The 17,039-nt window shown below is 36.7% G+C and overlaps 1 protein-coding gene across 3 annotated transcripts in view; it reads right to left on the reverse strand.

The window, feature by feature from the left end:
- Positions 1–17,039, reverse strand: part of GHR (growth hormone receptor) — a 129,650-nt gene that overhangs the window by 2,966 nt on the left and 109,645 nt on the right. For all 3 annotated transcript variants that reach the window (XM_031609596.2, XM_090131290.1, XM_090131291.1), the window contains exons 4-9: positions 11,251–11,371; positions 8,543–8,703; positions 7,305–7,483; positions 3,967–4,138; positions 2,274–2,364; positions 113–182 (exon numbers count right to left, since the gene is read on the reverse strand). In XM_031609596.2, coding sequence (XP_031465456.2) covers positions 113–182; positions 2,274–2,364; positions 3,967–4,138; positions 7,305–7,483; positions 8,543–8,703; positions 11,251–11,371 — 794 coding nt within the window. The remainder of the gene's footprint in view (positions 1–112; positions 183–2,273; positions 2,365–3,966; positions 4,139–7,304; positions 7,484–8,542; positions 8,704–11,250; positions 11,372–17,039) is intronic.

The raw sequence follows: 17,039 nt of genomic DNA on the forward strand, positions 1-17,039 counted from the left end.
ACATTGCTAGAAGATGTAATTTTTTCCTAGAAAATTGTTCTGCCTTTGATAGCAATTGTAACCTGCTACTACTGCAGTGATTCCTGCTATAGATATCAGAATGTAACATTACCTTCAAGAGATCTGGGTCAATCCCTTTAATCTTTGGAACTGGCACAGGAGGAAAAATCAGCATTTTTAACCTGGAAAAAAATAAATGACTGTTTGTAATTTACAGCAGTCCTTGATCTACAGCAGACTTCTTTGCTTCAAAATTGAAATATTTGAAGATTCAGCTTAAAATCGTAATAAAGAATAGAATATTTTTTTTTCACATTCCAAACTAAAGCAAAACAAAACAAACCCTAGCTTTTTGTTGCCTGCTTTGTTGGAATCACATAAATTTATGCTGAACTTCACTCTGACTCCAATCAATTATTTTAATGCTTTATATAAGGAGAATAAATTCCTAGAGCATTGCTAATTGTTTCCCTTTTTATGTTTTCCCAAAGTTTTTTTTTTTTTTATTTGAGGGATGAAGTAGTTCTTGCATGAGCCCAATTAGTTTAAACGGAGAACAGAAAAAGAAAGTTGGCTAGGCCAATATTTTGTTGTCTGCAAGACAGTTGTTAATGCAAGAATTAATATATAATAATAAGAAGGTTCTATCATTGCTGAGAAAGAACTTGCTTATGTGTGTTCGTGCTGCTGAGATATTATTTTAATCCTTCATAAAATGAATTTAAAGTTATCTGAGAAAATAACTAATAATTCAGCTATGGTCATGCCTATCCTCTTCCATTTTACCTCTCTGTTTCTTTTGCAAACACATAAATTATAATCCCAAAAGGAAAATTCAACATTTTCTTTATACAGGATTACTTCTGTATTTTAGAAGATAAATCTGAGCCCACAAATCAGATATTCTGACATGATTGGGAACTAATCCATCTAATGACACAGCTCAAGGATTTAACCACTCACAGACTCAAGACACAGTTCAGAAAGCTCCTTTATTAGCTTCAGATAACTTTAACTTGTGTGTCTCAAGGCTTGATATGGCATCTGTCCTAAGGAACCTGGTTCAGAATTTGTGAAACAAAAGTTGAAAAAGAAATGAATAGGGATCTTTTCAGATATAGGAAAAAATGGATCCTGGATGTTTTGCATTACTGGAAATCTAAGAAGTCCATTTCCCTGCAAGAGTTGCTGTCAATCCCACCACCACATGTACCATTTTGAAGGGTGGAGGCCTGTCAGTCCAGAAATACGTGACAGATACGGCCATTGCTGGTGAGAAGCCTCCTTCAGCAATCGTTATTAGCACCAAATGAGCTGTGATTAGAGACATGCTTCAGCCCTTCGGATTTTTTGAGAAGTTACTCCTTGCTCTGTGTGCTGAACAGTAAGCTCCTGGTCCCACATGTGACATCTTGTACCCATCTGACACACGGAGCTTCTGCTATTGCAGAGAGTGGCCTCTTGGAAGTTAAGCACTACTAAAATGCAGTGTTGCCTGCCTAACCTATTTTTGCAGTGGTAGCTCCAGCTGCACCACCTTGTTTTCATTTCAGTGACTTGTACTTACCTGGTACGTACAAAATATCTCAATGTTCATTTCAATGTGTATATATAAGCTTACGGACAATACGTACGTGTGCACTGGGGCTAAACCATAGTGTTGCTCTAAAGTGAATTAATTTTGTCAAAATCTGTCCCTGAACACACATTTCAGGGAATGAATTTGCTGTGAGACCACTATCATGTTCTTATAAATGTGTCTCTGTGTCATTTTTATAAATGACACAATCCTGAGCTTTGTTTTATTTCATCCCTGTTATTTATAGGAGGCACAGTCTATCCACAGATACCAAATACCACCCCATGACTCAATCTCTTTCCAATGGCTCAGTGAAGTAGTCAGAGATTACTGGAATAGCCTTAGAACAATGCCAAATATACAGCCATATGTTTGAGTGAAACTTTTGAGCAGAAGTGTGTAAAAAATACTGTTTACAAAATTTGAATGGACTAAAAAAATACCAATTGCCTTCAAAGTCTACGTACACTAAATAAATACCATATTATAAAATGCTCTGCAATCCAAACAGAGCAGGAGTTGTCAGCATAATCATACTCCTCCTGCTTAAAGCACAGTACGCACATGTGCCAGCATCCATGTAGCATGACATGGTGGACAGTGATCATCAAAATAGTTTCTAGCCCCCCAGATGCAATGAAGTTGAAGCACCCCTTTCTTAAACTACAAATAAATGAAATATAAACCTCTCTACCTTGGCTGTTTAGATAGCAGGATTAAGATCGCTGTTACGGCCAGCCCACACACTCCGAAGACAACAACTAAGAACCAGGGAAACTCGATTTCTGGAAACAGAGAACAGAAACATTAGCAAGAATCTGCATCCCTGTCATAACTTACAGCTTCTCTGCAGCCACCTGAGAATTCCAAAGTCAGAAAAACTGATAGAAATATTTTTGGTTAGATAAACATGAAAGTTCTGTAGCAAGAAGAAATAAAAACACTCTGATATCAATAGTTTCCATGCTGCATTTGTGAGTCCACTGAGACTGCCTGCAGAAAGAGTCTGAACTTTTTGACATGAGCAAGATCACAGCACAGACAATATATATAGCAAAAGCAGACTGGAGGAAAATTCTGTCAGCCAGAAGTATGCTACCAAGTAGACCACTCTGTAGTCCATGTTATTGCTTCTGTTTTAGCCCAAGCGAGAGAACCTTATTAACAGCGTGTACCTCTGCTAAATCATGGGCACCACAGTGGCATCAAAAACAATTACACCACTTTTTCTGGAGGCAGAACATTAATTATGTTGTGAGCTGTACCAATTGCAAAAAAAAAAAAAAAAAAAAAAAGTTTTTTACCTTGCAGGCAGCTATATAGAGAGAATTTCAAGCCACTGATAAAAGTGATTTGGCAGGGATGAAGAACAATGCTGATAAATGAAATGTTTTACCTTTTATATAATGTCAATTGCTTATTTAATGTTAATTGTGAATTGTAAATTCAATTGTGTTTAAGCTGACATTGTAGAGTACAAACTGTAGAAAAATTTATTCTGGCTGTAGCCTCAGATTCTTCTCACTTGTTCCCAATTTTAAATTTTATATTCAAACTTCACTTTTAAGGTCCAAAAATACTGGGTAGGAAGCTTTAGAATTCTGTACTATGCATAGTGGCCTATACACAAACACACACACAGTGCAGACCAATTTGCTTTAACAAAACCATTTGGACAGAACACTAGGTATTCACCTAGACTAGGTAATACAAGCTGCTAAAAAGGGGATTCTGGCAAGACTGTGAAGGATAACAGTTACAGGTTGGTTGTATTTCCATTGGTACTACAGAAAATGAAGTTAAGCAGTTTGTTAAAATAGTTTACTGCAGAGTTCATCTTGTGAAAAGTTTAGAAAAAGGCACTGTCTCATTCTTACGATAGAAAAAATGCAGTTCCCAGTGATTGCTGCTTCTGTTTTTAATGGCAGTTTTAAAACAACTACAAGCACAAAAGAAAGAAATAGAAAAGTACCGTCCTTGATTATCAGGCAGATCAGGAATGCACAGCATTCTGATAACAGACTTAGAAAACAGTATAAAAATTTGATAGAAAACCACAATTCCCACTTCACTGCTGGAATGCTCTGCTTACACAATGGAGGTTGAGGTTTATCTGTCTTCATTTTAGGCTGTATAGCATGTGTAGGAGCAGTTATTATTTCTGATCCTCAAAGCTACCTGTACTTTTGCACTCTAATGAGCTGGGAACAGTTGCTGAATTTACTACAGAACCTGTGTGGAACTTGCACGTTCTTAATCTCACCAAATGACTTGCATGTGGTAGGCTAAATTATCAATCCATTCAAGCATACATCAAAAGTATGGAGAAAAAAAGCAAAAAGATGGCAATGATTATAAGAACATTTTGATGCTCTTCTCTTATTTACCTTCAGCACAATGAACGAATTCAATGCCTGCTTGAGTGAAGGAAACGTAGAGGATTTCACTGAACTCCCCAAACTTTTCGGAGGTACGCTGTCTTGATCGGACTCGGACCTCATAATCTCGTCCCATCTTCAGAGAATACAGTGGAACCACTGTTGAGAGCCTAGGTTCTAACTGCAAAGACAGAAAGGCTGTGATATATTTGAGTGACTTGTACCTGCAATTTTACATTGCTTCTTGGTTTCAGAAATTAACATTCAAAGGTATTTTTTTTCTGCTTGGAACATTAAGGATACAATGAGAAGAGTTCAGAGAGAAGTCACACTATTTACTTCAGACTTACTAGCCAGACACTGGACTTTCAAGAAATGAAAAGCTAAGAATCAAAGCTCTCTAAATACTTCGTGAAAAAAGGCAGCTGTGACTAACTCCACTGATTTTACCAAGCTGCAGATTCTTCTCACTGTTAAGATACAACCTTATTGACATCACAATGTTAAAAAACTTGCTAAAATAACACGGGAACCTTAAAATTACTGTGATTCCTCTGAAGAATTAATTTTACAAAGAAAAATGATTTACAGGCTTAGAAAACAAATTTATTGCATCTAACAAATCTAATTATTTTGCAAAGGTTGCATAGCTCTCAATATCTTCAAGGATATATAAAATGAGATAATGCAAAAAGAGTCTGGTAGAGCTGGCATCACACTGTATGTCTTGAGATGCCTATATTAGTTGCAACATTCTTGCTGCTGTGTATCAAACTATGTAGGAAATCATATTGGAGGTCTTAATACACAATATCACTCTTCTCCTCATATAAGAATATGTATTTTAGCTCTGACAGGAGTATAGAAAGTATAGAAAATCTAGAAAAAAAAAAAGGAAAATGTACACAAAATAAAAATCTACTTGGCAGATATTACATTCTATATTTACTTCAGAAAATTTATCTCTGTGGGGGTAAGAATTAAAACACCTGAAAAACAACAGCCACTGGGAACTTCAAAGAAGCATCATTTATACCTTCCAATTATCACCACTGCTGCACAATCTACACTTGAAACACATTCTGTTAGACATGAATCTGTGGAGTACTTGTCATCCTTGATGCCTCTAGATACAAGTGTTCCCAGAGGTGACCAGTCAGATTTTGGATGAGGAAGTGATGACCACAAACAGACTGCTTTTTTTCTGCTAATAATGGAGGCCAACCCAACTGGAAAGCGTGGATAAGGGTATATGATTTATACTATTCTACTTTACTTATTTTCTGTGAAGAAGCCATAAAAAATAGCACACTCAATTTTACTGTAGATAAATTATTTTTTTTCTGGAATATTTAATGCAGATTCTTAAGAGAGTGATGCTGGCCACACTAAACTGTATGTACCCCAGATAATAGCAGCAGTTGGAAAAGGCAGCATGCAAGCCAACACAGAGAGCTGAAGAACATCAAGTAGAATTGCTGTAGCTGTGTAACTCAAGTGACGTGAAATTGCAAGACAGTTAAATGAAAAATTGAATGACGTATGTGAAAAATCAAACAGGTTAATCCTGAAACCTACAGAAAAATTGCAAGGCCCAGCAAAGAGAATTTAATAGAATTCAAGCATGGAGAATTCTCTTCTATGTTACTTTTTTGTATCAGAGTTATCCATCATTACGTAGTATCTGTGCACTCTGAGATTATCTTCTGTGCACAAAACTAGAAATTTAATCAAAGCATAAGTGGACATCCCTTCCTTTACTGCTTCAGCACTCGCTTTAGAAGGTATTTGTAGTAAAGAATGCACAGGGAGAAACTGCTACTACCCTACTTTCAGTAGGAATTTTGCTATTCAGATCAAGATTTTGTTCAGAAATTTGGCTTTTGTATTCTAATTAATAGGGGCTCAATGGTTTTAAAATGAAAGGTGCAGTAACACACAATACATACACATACAGCTCCAGTACAACATAAACACTTTTTTCCTTGAGGCAAATACAGTATTCAGGAGTATCTGTTTTCTGCAAGAAGAAACACTGAACTTCAAGCTTTGCTGTCCTGGGGAGAACCAATCCCAAGGCATACTGGAATTATTAATGGTACTGGAGCAAGAACAAAGGTTTAGAAGGACATTTATATGGTTGATACCTTAAGGATTATAAAAAAAATACAAACTGTATTTTTAAAGAGGAATATGTATTGTCACCTGCTTTTGTAAATCTTTTAAGAAGTCAGCGGATTTCCATGTTACGGATTTATGGCAAAAGGTTAGTCTAAGTCATTTATAATGTAGAGATAATACAGAAAATATAGTTAGACAAATACAGAAATAAATTCAGGCAAGTATTTGAAAAAAGTTACAAACAATATAGGGCCTGTTGGTCTTTACTCTTACCAACAAGGGGAGACAGAAAAACATAATATTAAAAAGGATTAGAAGAGAGAAGGAGTCCAAGGTCTGTCTTAGCTATATTTCAGCTGGTAAACCTGCCTTTTGGAGATTAAGACAAATTCTCAGCAGTATTACCTGCTTTCCTTCTGTCATTTACCTCAATTCATTCTAGTAAGAAAATAAAGGAAGAGTGCTCTGAGAAGACATTACATTGGTCAGGTATTCAGAAAAAAGTCTATATATGCAAATATTCTACAACATCCTGACAGTAAGTCTTTATATACATTCAGGTAAGCTGGGTAAAATTACTTCTTCCATAACAGGAAAACTCCATGAAAAGTTAGTGATTTCTAGAATAAAATATAAAAGATTCAAGAAGTAAACACCTCATGCTTTCATGGACTACCTATACATTCACAGATTACACATTTCTGTCTTGTTTGAAATTTATGTTTTACCAATGCCTTGATTTTACTATCTTATTGATCCAATTTTAAATCATAATTCAATCTTTTAAAAAATTCATTAAAACAATATTTAAAACTGTTAGAATACTGAAGAATCTGGACAGACATGGTGACATTTTCCAAATATAAGATTCCTGTTTCACGTACTAAAAACACTGTGCACTTTTTCAGATAGCTGAGGCTTAGAAAAAACAACAGAGAAACATTTTATCCTTGAAAACCTTTACATATCTGATTACTGCTACACTTTGTAATATAACACAGGGATTTCAGGGTCTCATTATCATAGCTGTATGCCAGCTATCTTGATATGTAAAGTTAAAATGTCTGCCAGAAAAATTCAGAAGAATATGTGTTTATTGTTTAAAATTTAAGGTATCATCTCATTAGCATTCACAATATAGCTTTTCAAAATGGGACAAATGGGGTAGGGACAGGACAAGCCTGCACTAGACTATGACTACTGCATAATAAATATTTCCTCCATACCTCCTTCCATTTTGTCTCATTAACTTCTTTGTACTGCAATTCATACTCCAGAGTAATCCATCCTTTCTGAACATCTGCAGTTGGTGGTGGATCCCATCGTACTTGAATATCCCCATGGATCCCAGTTTGACTAGTATTTAGCAGAGTCCAGTTAAGATGCACAGGGGGATCAGGTAGTACTGTTTAAACAGAGTATTGGAATAAAACAACCAGTTTTCAAATGAAAATGACCATTCTTACTGTACACAGCTACATTATTTCTAGACTAAAAAAAACCATATTAACCGCACATTTGCTGATTAAAATCTAAACCTATGAGTGTCAATGACAAAATCACTAGATGTCTGGTAACAAGAAGGTAGCTAGCCACCAACAGCAGACATGCTCTGCATAAATCTCACCTGAATAGTTAATAAAGAAGACTAAGAATGTATTACCTATTTATATTATGATTTCCAAGAGTGGCTTATAAAACACTGAGACATAAACAACTCTCCATCAGAATTTACAGTGAGTTCTCTTGACAAATAAAAACAGTAATTAAAGTCACACATAATACAAATATTTGGTAACAATCTCAGAAATAATGTAGAAATACACTGAAAATCAGTATCTGAAAAGTAATTCTGATGTTGCTCAGCTGAATAAAAGGGCACAGTGGGTACACTCTAGTCACTTGTAGGAATACAGTCTTAACTGCATGTGCATACACCATTGATACAGACCAGCAAAAATATCTGGAAATCCCAGTCACAATTCATACTGCACTAAATATAAAATCTAACCTAGAAATGCTAAACATCCTGACTCTGCAGATGTTTTGATTCAGGAACAAAAGTCTATTTGGTTCAGGAACAAAAATCTGCTGGGTTCCAGAATCTTGCAGAATCAAGACTTTAGCACCATCTTTGATCACAGTGACCAAGGGTATATAGCATTCCCTAGAAAGGAATCAGAGTGACAGCAAAGGTAAACACTGACGCAAAAACTTGAGAGCATTTGTATTCATAAAATAAAATGACATATTTGCTTTCACCCTTTTAGATTGCTCTTAACAGTGGCAATATTATCTAGATGTAGATCACATTACATATTTTATAAATTCAAATTGCCTCCTATATACATTATTTTTTAGAAACTGTTCTCAGGGGGAGAATTCAAATACATTCTGAAAGCTTATAGAATCACACCCATTGCACTAAAATACTATAGAGATAAAATGCATAATGGAAGGGTACCTATTTCATCAACACTGAAACATTTTTCATCAAATACTTCATCTTTATTGGCAAGCTTAACACAATACGGTATCCAAATCGAGGTGTAGGATGTGTTGAAGTAACAGCTATTTTCTCCTGCAGTGATATAATCAGGACATTCTTTCCAGTCTTCATCATTCCTAGAATGACAACAAAAACATGAGATACGTGAGAGAGAGATTTATGGATTTTACAAAGTACAAATTATAGATGTTAGAAGACACGCTGTTGATAAGTCACATCTTCTATAGAAGTAAGAATATGTGTCAGTATTTCCTGTGATTTATAATGGAGTCAAACCACTATTCAACCAACCTACATAAATATTTCATGTACTGCTAGTGGTATTTCTATGCGTTGGATGGCATTTCTGAAAGAACAGTCAGAGAGTCATTTAACATGCATTTAAGTAACTGTTCAGGCAAAATTAAATGCAATAAGGCACATATCTGTATGATGAGATCCAAAACTTGAAAGCCAGACTGCAAGGTAGATCAGTGCTGCACCACTTGCAAAACTATGGGCCTATGGGCAGTGCACTTCTGCTGGTGACCACGATGGGAATGTAGGCACGGGGACATTTAATACTCACATGGGAAAGTGCCTGAAGGCAAATGCTGACACAAAACAACCCATATCAGCAAGATGTGAAAGAAAAGAGAAGAAATACAGAGAAAAAGCTATCTTACTTGGGATAAAGAACTTCTAAAACACTGGAAATACTAGCAATAAAACCACCTTTTTCCACTCTTACTTTGTTCAAACATTTATGAGTGCTCTTTGTAAACAAAAGAACTGCAGTAGGAAATGTCACTTTTGTATGTTTCGTTTAATCTCTTTAAAAAAAGAGAAACTAGCAGATATGAAGAGTGATGTGAATTCTTAGACTAAGAGTTGTCATGGATTTTGTAGGGTCATTCTCATAAGACAAAGCTGAAATGAACCAGAATGAACCAAACTATAGAAATCCTTCAGTTAAAGCAAAATGGGAACAACTAGTTTACTAGAAATATTCTACAAGAAAAGTGAAAGATTTTTATGCATTTTTTCTGAAATATCTCAGAATGAACAGATGCCATTCCTGATCTTTCTCTCAATACAGCCCAAATACAGACTGAATAGGGAACTTTTCAGAAATTACAGTCTCAGTTTGCTAAAGATATAATGTAAATGCTCTTCCTTACTAAGAGTTGTTCATACTGTACAGGAGGATTAGGCTTAAACAATTATTCCAATTGCATCCTTCAATCCTGAGTCTTTAAGACATAAAAAAGACAGATGCTACATAAGTGAAATGGAAGTGTTTGTGCCAGTAGGCAAGAGCCTTGTGCTTAGCTGATGAGACCAGACACTTCTCTAAAGGAAATGCTGTAGCTCTGCCAAAGCCAGGACTTGATAAAGGTCAGATACTTCAGACACTATGGCTCATGTTAAACAAGAGACTGAGTTACTAGATATAGTTCAATCCTGAGCCTTAAATATTGCTTGCACATTGAAACAGAAATACTTCTAACAGGATTTTTCAGTTCACATCTTTTATTGTAGCATACCAATTTTTGAGGCAAAGATGAAATACGTGATCTTTTCAACATATGTGGAACTGAGTTTAATTTTTTCAAGTTTGTACCATCTTTGTGCATGCCACTGGCGTTGTCAGCTCAACATTTACATTCTAACAGTGTTTTTGATTTGGATCCCTGTATTTCTAGGCCTTAGAAAGGTAAGGAAGAAAACAAGCCTTGCCATTAAGCTTGTTTCCTGAGTAAATTTATTGTCATCTGTACGAAGTTCCTGTAAATCAGAAAGGTTGAAAACCAGTACATTAGATGGAAGAGAAACACACACCCTTCTCCTATTCCTGTGAGTAAAAAGGCTTCTGTTTCCCAATTGGCCATTACTGGTAATGGGTATGCCCTCTTTCTGGCTAATCATTTTAGCAAGCAGAAATTTACAAAAACTTCAGTGCAACATAAATCTGAACTATACAGAACTCTGCAAAAAATAATCCCCAGTCTCAGAGCATGGTTTTTACCCAGATCTGCACATTCAGACTTTAGTTTAGCAGTTGACCAATGAGGGTTTTATACAACTTTAATAAAAACTGAAAAGGGCTTATATACAAATTCTTCTTCAATACACAGACGTAATGAATATCACAGCTACATGTTAAATTGTTAGGAAGCAAACTGAGGCTCCCCATTAGAAACTCCTTCCCCAACCCACACAGTATTCAATTTCAGATTCTGAAGCCAAGACCTACATTTGGAAAAATGTTTTCTCAATTCCCATGTAAAGTTCATGACTGCAAAAAGTTTGATAATTAACAAATAAATTCAAAAATATGCACTTAAAACACAGCTTTGTGCCCTTCAATACATTATTGTTTGTATTATAGTGAAAAATTAACAACAATGAGCTAACAGGCATATATGAGGGCTGCTCTGAAAGCAATGCCTCATTGCAGAGCTAAAAGTGGTGACTATGTTGAAAAGGACTGTTGTGTAGCTGCAAATTTGCTTTATCAAATAGCATTATTGCACTTTTTGTAGGTGTTGTAGTTTCCAGGGAAATAAATAGGAGCCATTACTTTTGGAGCAATCTATGTATAAGTAGGTTAGAATAAGAATGAATTCCCATTCTTTTCCTCCTTTTCCACTTTTTCATATACAACATATACCTTGTCATACCTTTTCATATACAACAGTTGTATTGTTCCTGAAGTAGTGAGGTTTCCATCAGTCCAATAACATGAAAATGTCTCCAGCTCAGGTGATCTGCACTTGCTGATTTGTGGCCACTGCAGAAGATCTATCAAGAAAAATGGCAGAAGACAGAATTGGATAAATCAAAGGAATCCATAAACCGGACCAAGATGCTTAAAATGAAGCACAGGACTTTTTATACATAATGAACTTTCCTTCCAATTGCTTATGAGCAATGAGGCAAGATACAAATTCTTCTTGCATGCATATATCTAGATGTCTAGATCTGTAAAAGGACAAATTTCAAAGATGGATCCAGCTTTATTTTGTGAGAATGGAGATATTAATGCCATGGCCTGGTACTCAGAGTGGAGGTATGCCAATGCTAGAGCTGTAGTTCAGTACAGATTACTCCTGCCCTTCTAAAGAAAAGCTCTGTTTTAAGGGTAGAATGGTACTGCAGAGCTCAGCGCTAGACTAACCAAAGCACTAGATTTACTCAGCTGAGCAGTTTAGCAGTGTGACAGGGCCTGTACTGCTATCATTAGAGTTGCTACCTTGAACCTTGAGTTGCTACCTTGAGTTCAGGTTTGTGTATTTTTCATTGTGCAGTTATAGCCTTACTCTGACAGAGATGAGGACAGCTCACAAGCATGTGCCTGTTCTACCACATGCTGCTTCAATATTCATAGTTTCCATTATTTTTCAAAGATCCATGAAATGACTGGTACAATTGCTCAGCCTTGTCAGCCTTGTGAGAAAAATAAAAACAAAAGCTGTGCATATAATTCACTGTTTTCAAAGTAAGCATGTAACTTCTTCCTAATTTTTAAGGGTCTAATCAAGCAGTTATTCCAAAATGCCACCATTTCCTACTAGGCCTAGGAAGCTTTCCAGAAAGGGATCACAGCATATGGAAGTGCTTATCTATCTGTGAAATACAATCATCTGTCAAAGAAAATTTCTCCACTGCGCAGCCAAAATTTGGATATTATCAGGTGTTTATGACTGATGAAACGATCCCTGGCCATGAACAACACAACACCACTGGATTCCGCCTGCAAAGCCTTTCACAAATACTTTTGCAGCACTGCAACTGAAAATATTTGGTACAACTTATTTAAACTCAAATTTGGAAAAAGTATTAAGGTACAGATAACCACATGCATCAGATGTTTCCTCCTACGCACGGGGATTTTGTGACCTTCCTGCATGCTGACTGTTTTATTTACAGTCCAGACAGAAAGGTTTACAGAATACCAAAGTAATTTGTATTTCTTCGACTTATTGGTTCAAGCTGTGTCCTCTACATTCTGCAGTGACATGCATTGACATAGGCAGTAGCTAATACATGAATATCAGATGTTTCTGTTTTGCTCACTATGCAGTATTGCCTCATTTTACACTTTGGACATTGAACAAGGACTGAACACCTTTGTGTAAATAAAAGGTTTGATAAGCTTTGTGGCCTATGCCCCCACCAAATATTTTAAATTCTTCTTACCAGCCTAAAATAACTTCTTTTTTAATGACAAAGATTTAAACAGCACATTCCATTTTTCTGAACTTCAAAGAAATTTCATTTTTAAATTGAAACACATTTTCAAATGAAATGTTGCAGCAAAAGGAAAAAAGTCAAACTGTTCCTTTTCAGAACATACTGAAATGAAACATTTTGGCTATGGCACTTGGTTTTGTTATGGTATTTAGTATTTGATGGCTTCTGCCATCAACACGGTTTTGATTGACCTTGATCTGAATTTATAGAAAACTTTGCATCATTCAACAATTTTCATCTGGCAGAAATCATCATTAGCACATGGCTGTGACATTGCAAACTATTATAACATAGATTGAAAACAAAATAGAATAAAAGATTCAAGAGTATTATATATATATATTTTTTCTATGTATCATAGTTTCACCTTTCAAGCTTGAACTTTCTTTTAATTTAATGAAAACTCAATTATTTAAAAACAAAGCAAAGAAAAATAAAATTTTGTGCCTCTACTTCAGACACATGAGCAAAACTGCCTCACTCGCAGGATACCTATAATCAGCACGACTCAGGTCTCTCCCTTCTTCTATAAACAAGTGTGGTAACAAAGAACATGTTATAGTTTTTTCCTGTTTCTATCCTCAGCTATGTGAATCAAGAACAAATATAGCTAGTTTCACTGAAACAGGTGTAAGAATAAAAGAAAATGATATCCTGGATAAACCCTCCTAAGTTAGGATATTTCAGTTGATGCCTGCACTGTATTTAAGGCTGGGACATATCATATTTAAAGCTTGCACAGTCTATATGTCCTCAACTCCAGGGGTAGAAGTCACACAGTCACTTCCTAACATGGCCAAAGGAACTGAATGGAATAAAACTTCACCACTTTATATGGAAACTGAATTAAGGACTATGAGACGTATGAACTGTTCTAGAAAAACTGATAAGGATGCAGCCAGAAGTGCAATCAGTTACGATGGAGAGATCAGCAATACACACAGAATGTTGATTAAGACATGTTGTCTTAGACTTTAGCTTGAGAGGAATGCATTCCTAAGGCCCCGCTTTCTTCTCTTCTCCCCTTGTGACAGGACTCACTATTTCATCACACAGGTGTTCCTTTAACACGCACAAGAATTTCTCTGCATGGAACAGATTTATCTGGGATTCATATACTCTTGGTTTGATTCACAATTGATATTTTTACTTTTTTAATGATCAGCTCAATTTCTAACAAAAATTGTTATCTAATCAGTTGTTTCCAGATTCTGTGTCAAGCTTCCAGCCTCCAAAACCACAGGCTTTTGTGCCTGACTGGAGGAAACCTTGTCACGCTGACTTGTAGAATGCTTGGCACTCTTGGGGTGCATCTTCTCATCTTCTTGTTTGCTACAGGAGGCAATTATCAACATTGTACAGGACCCTGTGTGAGATCCATCGCCTGGACAAACCGTACCAGACTCTGATAAATGAATACAATAGCTCAGTTGAATGCGTTTAGGCACAACGGTAATAAATGAATAAAACCATTCATCTCATCCCAGATAATGATTTGGCTAAGGATGCAGTTCAGCAGCAGGAAACATGGAAAAAACCTAGCAAATCTGTTGTTTCCACCATGCTGGTTCTGGTAGAGGAGTTCTAGTCCTGCCCAGCCAAAATGTTCAGCTGCCACAAATGTGCTGTAAATGAGTAGGATCTCTTTGTGTTCTGCTTTCCTTCTGCTGTGGCTGCAGATTAGCCGTGGTATAAACTGGCTCAGCCAGAAGTTGTTCTGCCAAAACAGTAGCTGAAACAATGGTGTGGTTTGCAGAAAGAATCAGGAATGCAGACGCGCCATCCCTCTGCTTACATTTGTTTGAGGTCACAGTTTTCCATTTAGTGTAGTTTCAATGCTACATATACTTTTAATTTAAAAAGGAATATAATACTGTAACAGATCACTGAAAGTTACATGTGGATGGGCTTCAAAACAGAAGTAGTCTTAAAGACAATCTAGAGTTGTCAGAGGGCTAAATCCTTTGGAGAGTAAGTTCTCCAGTGTTGTTGTTTTCTTTTTGTTTGCTTATTTAAAAGTTTATTTAAATAAAAAGTAACTGTAAAGAGAGCTGGCCTCGAGTATGGACAGCAGTCACTGATGCTGCTGGTAGTCAGTTTGTAACTGGGGTAGAGCAGAGCAGGTCACCCTCATCTCAGAGGCAGTCCTACTGCCACCAGAGTTCCAGCAGTTCTGCAGGACACTGGCAGGGCATTGTGTAAGGTATACAGAAACCTATGCAGTTAGGTAGGGGAAATACTCATGAGGATGCAACTGATACAAAAATAACCAAGCTAACTAAGCAGTACATGAAAAAGAAAGATGTAGTCTGGGGGATTAAGGCAAAGTATTTATCATGGTAATTTCAAAAGGTTCATCCAGAATTATTGGGTATCAGAACTTAGAGCAAACTTAAACTTCCAGAAAAATAACATGCTCCAACGTGCAAATCAATGACAGAACAAACCATATGCAACAGTATACTTACTTCATATTATTCACTCTCAAAGCACACACACTGTGTCATTGCTAAAGCATAACAAAAAAGATGGAGATGCAAACAGGGAAATTAAATACATTTAAATTGCAAACAATTATGAAGACCTGGAGTGTTATTTACTGTAGCTCAGATTTGTACATTGAAAACGAGTGCTCTATCAGTTAGGTTCTGCTTCTGAATCCACCAACTTTAACCACTGTCAAGCAGTGTACTTTATTGAGGGCAGGGTGATTTCTCTAGTACTAAGAAATTCTGTTTCTTTCAAATTGCAAGGCGAAATGAACAATGTTTGCTGTGTGTGGATGATATTTTAAACAGTCTAGTACTAATAATTTAACATATATCATATTTAAGGAAAGCAGGATGCAGCCAGCAGACAAGAGGGTCAGTTCCTAATCATGTTTCTTGCCAGTCTGACTCAGCTCTTGCTCTAGGTACTGTCCACAAAGGGCCAGCAGCAAAGTTCTGGAACAATGCTGTTGGGGAAAGGAAGGTAACTTCTTTTCTGTCAGTATCAAATGAGATCATATTGCATGAAGTACTTAGCAGAAAGAAAGATGAGTTTAACAGCTGTAAAAGGAACAAAATATTTCAGTGAAAAATAAAGGAAAATAATGCACAAGAGAGTATTCTGCCCATGCATTCTAAATATTGCAATAGTTCCTGAAAAATACAGATGTTCTGCTGAGGAGCAAGGAACACTGAAGGCTAATCTGGTGACCAGTTTTGACCATATGTAGGCATTCCTGCTAACAGATGGGAGGCACGCACGGTGCTCTGAAAAATGCCAGAAGGAACTTTTAGCAAGTTTGCAGCAGAGTCAACAAACAAAAAATCTGAAGATCAATATTGGAGCTTGAAAGCACTGAATGAAGAGGTAATGGTCAGCTACTCCCTTTCAGGAGCAAACTCCTTCCCTCTTGTCAAGTGAGACAGATATAGTTAAAAGAACGAATGCCTTGCAGAAGCACAGATTTTCTTCAGCATCACAGTGCAGTGACTGTGATGGTTTCCCACGCTCTCTGTGCTACTGAACCTCCACAGAACAGGAGCTGACGTTGCTCACAGATGTGGTGTCCATACTGTGCTCCTCGGGTACACAAGAAAATCAAGTAAATAAAGCTGAGAACTGTGGGAAAAAACAATCCTGCAGCATTACTCTGTACTGCTGCCCATGAGACAGTCTGTACAGGGATGAGCAAGGATGTGGATACGTGCCATGTTTCATGTGTTTTGTTGTGTGCTTTCCAAATCATGCCCTCCTATGCACAGTGGTGGAATCATGTGGTTTCTGCTACAGGCAAGCCACATCAGCTTCCCAGCCTACATATATAACATAGACATGAAAGCAGAGACAGAGGGCATAGTAAAGGAAAGGCAGTCAACACAACAAAATCCTTTCCCAATGATCTCATAGTTGTAACTCGAAGTTACTTTTTTCAAAAATGTATCCATAAGAATAATAATTAACAATGTTTTTATCTGTTCTTGCTGCTGCTGAAGATGTTCAAAATTGCATAACATTATGTGGTAAGGCATATGAGGAAAGCTGTGTTCTCTCTGCTGCACCAACAAACAGTACAAGAAGTAAACAAATATTGCAAGAGGTTTTCTTTGCCCTTCTGAGTGCAAGCAATTTCTACATAGCTGGCAGATACCTCTAGCATGCTTTCCTCTCTTGCTCCTGCGCCAGCTGACACCTTTCAGGTACAAAGGGTGCTCAGAACCAGGACATC

This window comes from Phasianus colchicus, chromosome Z (assembly GCF_987193195.1).
Source record: "Phasianus colchicus chromosome Z, bPhaCol1.hap1.1, whole genome shotgun sequence".
Taxonomy (NCBI): Eukaryota; Metazoa; Chordata; class Aves; order Galliformes; family Phasianidae; genus Phasianus; species Phasianus colchicus.